A 6,491-nucleotide genomic window follows, 5' to 3' on the forward strand; every position below is an offset into this window, starting at 1 on the left:
AGGGAAAGTAGACTCGATTAATCTGTTAGATGGCTGTTGCTTAGCTTCTCTGCTGAAAGTAGACTCAAACAGTTGAGAGTATCTATCCAGTGATTCGTTAAGAGAGGTTGTTCTTCTGAGGTGATGGAGTCCACCCTTGCCAAGAGCATATACAAAACTGTCACTCCCAGAACTACTAGGACTGTCCTTAAAATCTGTGTCTGTTGTGGGCTTCTTCCAGTGGTCAGGCATCTCCTTCTTCCCATCCTTTGAATGCTTACGGTCAATAGTAATTTTATGAAGGGTTGCATCCATGGAAATCCGATGATGCTCCTTTCCACTACCTTCGGTTGCATGTTTTATCCGCTGCTTAATATTCTTGAAACGGTTTGTAACTACTGGATTATCCCCTTGGTTCTTCAATGCATGGGATGAGCCCAGAGAATAATCTGAATCTTTACAAGTTTCAGCAGTTCTTAGCCTTTCTTGCTCATCATGATCAGCCATCAATCCTGTGATAACATCATCTGAAGAATCAATTAGCGAACTCCCAGTTTGCAACTGCCCCTCTCGTTTTGTAAAAGATTTAACTTCCTTCAGATTGTTTTTGAGATTGCTTGACCTACCATTGTTTTTGCATGACAAGTAAGCTACTGGGAATGAACCTGACTTGGTCAATTCTCTCTCTGCATTGGAAATGTGTACATTCTGGAACTCATTTGTCGGAGAAGAATCTGGTTCTTGTAGAGTTTTTAAAAATAACTCCTTGTTTATCTGAAATACCTCCAGAACATCCAGAAATTCCTTTGACTGGGGAAGTGAATCTTCTCTAATAAGATCCCTAGCATCCATGTACTTCTGCTTTAACAAGCCCTTGTCCAGCTTATCCCGAAGAAGTGGATGATTCTGAATTAGCTGCGTCCTCAACTCATCAACTTGATTATGCCCCATGTCACTCCCAGCATTCATTGTTTCACACACCTCACTTTTTTCACTGCAGGAATCTGTATCAGGTGGCTTTAGCATGACTGGGACCAGCTTGTTCACACCAGTATTCGTAACATTATATTGCCGATGATTAATTCTAGGACTGTCACCTTTTTCTCTTATATCCTCAAAGGAACCATCATCTAAAGGTTCCAAATGATGGAAGGCATAAGTACGCAGTAGCCGTACTTGCGCAGGGAACACTTTAGTTCGGCATTTTTGGTCACCTTCTTTTGATATTTCTTTTGCAATTAGTGTTTTGATGTGGGCTTTGCCAGATTTCTTGTTGGTTGGGCTGGTCTCTTTCATTTCCTCTTCGAACTGAAAATTGTAAAAAATAAATTCTGTCTTCTTAAGAAAAAATCCAAATGAGTAAGAAGGCAAAAAACACTGGGAGAAGGAACCAGCAGTTGTTTCATTAGATGGATAATCCATACATGGCATGTTTGCCTTAAATAAACAACGGAAGCATGCCTACAAAGATCATCATATGTTACTTACAAGCAATTTGTCTACTTCTCCATCCATGGATTCTTCTGCTTCAATGGTATTAGGGATATTCTGATCCATTTTTGAACTTTTGAGGCCTGAGGAAAGAAAAGGAAAATGAAAAAGAAGTTACAAAATTTACAAGGCACACAATGGAATAGGAGTCGTGGCATTTACATTATACCATTGCTAGAAAATCCCCTATATCTGCACTTTAGGTATACTTTCTGATCCCAATATAGAAATTGTAAACTGCAGAATTCAGCAGAAGTACCGCCTGGACTTCTTTAAATGAATGAAATATCAGTGTCAGACATACATTGGATACATGGTGTGAGACATGTAATCCACAGTCCAACTCCTTTTCATTAATTGCAGAATGTAAATTAACATCTGTTATACAATCCAAAAAAAAAATTTACATCTGTCATGCATCAAGGTTCCTTTCCTATAGCAAGCTTTTGGGTGGCAAAAGCATTTTGTTTGTCTTATCAAAAGAAAAAGCATTTTACCATTTCTGTTACACCTGTTTATAGGTATTTGAGACCATTCACAGTGAACAAATACAGAACACGGGAGATCCCATTTGTTTACAATACATATCATTTGGTCAGATAAGAAACATATAAATATGTTGCATGAGACCCTGCCTTTCTTTTCTGTTTCTGCTCAACCAATTCAGGCTTCTCAGATCCCGATGTTCTCGGGTTAAAACATGTATATAAGCTTGCCATCCAGGAAAAAGCTAGAATATTTGCACGAAGACAATTTGGAAAGGACAAGTTGAAGTTTTAAAATCATTTAGCATTGCAAGATCCACTTCCTACAAAAGAAATATGGAGAACATTAAAGAGACTAGATTGCTAATTTGGTTATTATCTTTGACTATCAGATACTGTAAACTAGCGAAGTGGAGAGAATGCAAGTTCTAGACAACAATAACTGTAAGCTCTGACTATGTGGAGGCAAAATCTAAATTGAAATATAGTTGGGACTAAGAAATATAATGAATATTCTTGAGACCTTATCTTTGAAATGATTTGGTTTTAGGGTAGAACAACTATTCTGAATGAGGAGATTATTAGACACAACCAATGTATGCTCTCCTACAACTGTGAATTTAATTCTCAAATACAAGAGCTGGTGGCCTTGGATGCTTTGTCTTTCATAAAATCTTGAAAAGGATAATCAGAAAAAGGAACTTTCAAGACCTCCCTTTGTAAATTCTGAGACACAAACAGAATTTGCTCATGTATTAAGATTGAAGTTGGAGGCATGGTGGGGCTCTTTTCTTCTTAGAGCTTGATTCTCCAAGCCTTTCAAAACCTTCCATTGGATGTCTACAATTTACACCACATGAACCTCTGAAATTAAACACCAATCCACAGCCAAAGACACAAGACTACTCACAATCAACAAAATTATATATAAACTATAGCGTGTGAAAAAGCCGAGAGAGTCCAGTTAGGATAGATTTCTTACCCCCAGGTTGCCTTCCAGGGCTGTGCTTCTTGTGTGGGAGCATCCTTTTGACATTATGCCACTGATGGAAGTAGAGGATATGAAATATGTCTGGCATGCAGCCATGGTTGGAGTCGTCAAATGACATACTGGAGTATTTACGTTGCAATTGTTTTTTCCCCATTTGCTATGGCACTACAGGAACAAATGATGCCGCCAAATTGTGAAACCTGATCAGCAAATTTAGTCAGGAATGTGAAAGGCCATTATGAAGTATGATTTGCCCATTGCACACACAAAGACATGCATGTTCAACTCACAGAGTCTACCACCAGCATCATGAGTGCCTGAGGTTTGCAATATATATTCATGCTCAGGACTTCCTTCATTGAGATGGAAATTTTATTAAAAGAGTGAAAGAAGAAGCAACGGCCAAATTCCGAACCAATACAAAATCAATAAGGCCTATGCCTAACTCCACAAACCAGATAACGAGAGAAAACAAACTAAACAGGACTCAAAACAGGAAGTAAACACTAAACATAAGAGTACCCAGAAAACTAAAGAGTCCCATACAACATTCCAAAAACTCTTTTTTAATTCTGAAATAGCCTTCAAGAACAAAGGTGGAATCAAACCCAAAAGCTTCCATGGAGAATTGAAGCATCAGGAATTCCTATCCATACATCGTAATTTAAAGATTTAATTAACTAACAGAGAATGATCATTGGGACCTGACACCAGAAAGAAAACGTAATATGTCTATGTGGGCTGCAGAAAGTAATCGAAGCAATCGGTTCCAATTCCAACACAAGAAAAAAATTTAACACTAATCAAATATCACAGAATTAGAGGCGCTGATGCTGATCTTCCAAAAATATAGAAAAAAAAAAAAAAACAAAAAGGATGACATGGGGTTTTTGGGGTGGGGGATTAAAGCCTGAATTAGTAAAAAAATAATCAAGAAAATAAGAAATGAAATGAAGAAGCACTAAAGCAGTCATACCTTAGCGTTGGGTAGGGAAGTGGAAGCCAAAACGAGGAAGAATAGAATACAATAGCGAGGAAGAGGAGCGACTCTCGGGTGTCTTGAGGGCCATTGAGAGAACACCAAAGTAGTTAGAAAGAGAGAGAGAGGATTACTCTGATTCCAACTATGACTTGGTGTTTCGACTATTTGTGAAAGAGACGAAATTGATTACACCGAGTTGTTATGTGCTGACATCATAATTGATGAAACCTCAACTTGCTTCTCTTTCGGCGTTATTTACCCGCCAACTGCTCTGGCTCTTCCGCCAGTCCGCTTCCGTAGTCTTCTACTCTTATCTCCTTCTCCTCCTCGTTGACTGCTTCGCAATTTGGAATTCCTCAACTGACGTTAACTAACTTTTTTAACTGTACAGTTGCGTTTGGATCAAATCTCCTTCCTTGGAAATTAAAATCTGCTAAAAACTTGGATTCAAAAAACAAAAATTCTAATTAAACCTTCCCCCATTAATTAACGGATCAAGTTTGCCAATGGGGTTGACGAGTCAAATTGATTTGGATGTGGAAGTGTTTTTTGCAGTTTTTAAGGAGGATAAGAAATTTGATCAGATGAGCCATTTATCGGATCCGGTTTAATTGAATTGGTCAAACTCTGGGTTGGGCGTCTAGAAATGATTTTAATCAAACTTGAACCACAAGTCAATTGTCTGAGTCAACACTTAACCTTCCTCCCTAACTCTTGGACTTGTTCTTTTCAAGATTCTTCTACTCTTAAAAATGAAGAACAATTTTCAACTAAATAAATTTCTGTAACTATCTGACTTGTTCTTTTCTACATTGCAAAATCCTTAAAAATGAATTAACAATTATCACTATCAGGGTTTATATATGAGAGAAATTGGATGAACCATTTGACTCAACACGTTATAATTTATAACGATGAATCTGATTGAGACAAAGAAGACTATCCTTTATTGTACGAAGAATGGAAAATTCAGTATGTTGATAGGAGCTCAATATAACTAATTATGGCCACACATAGCAAAACCCATTTTTAAATAATAATAACATGTTATGACAAAAGTATGGCAAATTTATCTCATTTTAGAGGTATTCATATGGTTCTTCTGATCATTTTACATGTTTAAACAACCAAAATGCAATTAAAGGGGAGTAAAATATAGGATTTCAAAATGGTTTTGATTGACTCATAGGATAAATGGTGAGCTTTAGGATCTATCCATATACGTTCCAACCATACCTCTCTCCCCCACCCCACCCGGCCAAAAAAAAAAGGGGAAATGTGTGTGTGAGAGAGAGAGAGAGAGCAGCTAAGGGTGTGCATGATGAAACCATGCATGGACCATAAAATAGTTCGAACTAGTTCTAGAGAAGGATGGTCTAACCGGTCCAAAACAGTCAAGAGAAGGATGTTGTTGGGTTTACGGTGAAAATCAAACCTTCTCTCTCTCTCTCTCATTTCTTCTTCTTTTGATTGCACATGAACACTCTTTATTGTTGAGATGTCACACTCAAATATTTTATATTTCCCAATGATGGTTATCAGATATGAGTTCGGTTATCAGATATCACCAATGATGTAGATATTAACGAGGGGGGAAAGTAGGTTTGTGTTGGGTTTCCTTTAAAAAAAAGAAAGAATGTGAAAAACGAGGACAAAACCTTTACTCCAACCATTGAAGTGAACGCTCACTCAAAAGCAAAGCAAAGGGCATGTATTTGACCAACCATTCAACGCATAAAAACTCTTCATTTCACTTATCTTCGTTACCCTTATTTTGTATCTTCCAAAACCAAAGTCGTCCGTCCTCTCATGGAGAATAGAAGAAGCCCATTCAAAGATGAATATATGGCTATTCCAGCATCCACTCTTTTTTCTCATGGCCCTCTTCCTTTTGATGGATCCCTTTCAGATTGGTCCCCCTAGGGGGGAAGGGGTCATGCCTCATGACTCATGACTTTTTTAGGCCTCCGTGAAGCACAACATTGCATCGTATGGTAAAGTCATGAAGAACTGGCCAAGAGACAATTGAAGCCAGTTGGGTCGGGGGAAGTTGGAGTATATAGTCCTGAGTCTTTGGAGTTCGATCTTAATAATCTAGGACCATACACAGAGTTGTATTGGAGACATCTGCACTTGTTACACCAAATTGTTAAGTTGTGAAACATCAATAGATACACTTCGAATCACCTTGGGTTTTTCCTCTTTTGTTTTTTTCCCCTTCCAATATACTAATGCTTCCTGCAATATAAATTCTACAGATCATAAAAGCTCTGGGCAACTATGCTGGCGGAATCCAGTCAAAAGCGTCGGAGCAATCAGAGTTAGAGTACCAATGCGGCCATCCTCTTGGCCAAAGATTCGATTGAGAGACCAGAAATTTGTATGTTGGTGATGCCTACCATGGAATTTTGGTAGTTGTCCAAGGAGGCATTGCCATTCCTTTGGCAACTCCCCATCCTCTTTGTCAATGATCTAGATATCCATTGGAGTGGTTCCATCTTCTCAGACACACAGTAAGAGATACAACAGATTTTTAAGTGTTAACTGCATCTTCTGTGATTTC

At 38.1% G+C, this 6,491-nt stretch overlaps 1 protein-coding gene across 1 annotated transcript; it reads right to left on the reverse strand.

The window, feature by feature from the left end:
- Positions 1–17: 17 nt before the first annotated feature.
- On the reverse strand, positions 18–3,100 carry LOC122649437. The gene is made up of 4 exons (XM_043842602.1): positions 2,938–3,100; positions 1,468–1,553; positions 141–1,287; positions 18–52 (listed from the first exon to the last, which is right to left on the reverse strand). Exons 1-4 carry the CDS (start codon positions 3,098–3,100, stop codon positions 18–20), a joined length of 1,431 nt encoding a protein of 476 aa, XP_043698537.1.
- Between the last annotated feature and the right edge of the window lie 3,391 nt (positions 3,101–6,491).

Source organism: Telopea speciosissima, chromosome 2, assembly GCF_018873765.1.
Source record: "Telopea speciosissima isolate NSW1024214 ecotype Mountain lineage chromosome 2, Tspe_v1, whole genome shotgun sequence".
Taxonomy (NCBI): Eukaryota; Viridiplantae; Streptophyta; class Magnoliopsida; order Proteales; family Proteaceae; genus Telopea; species Telopea speciosissima.

Bases quoted from the DNA above. Each gene is read 5' to 3' on its own strand.
- LOC122649437 (XM_043842602.1), bottom strand. From the start codon at position 3,100: ATGGGGAAAAAACAATTGCAACGTAAATACTCCAGTATGTCATTTGAC. The intron at 1,288-1,467 runs GTAAGTAACATA...TACAATTTTCAG, and splicing joins GAGAAGTAGACAAATTGCTT to TTCGAAGAGGAAATGAAAGA. The intron at 53-140 runs GCAAGGGTGGAC...GTCTACTTTCAG, and splicing joins CAGTTTTGTATATGCTCTTG to CAGAGAAGCTAAGCAACAGC.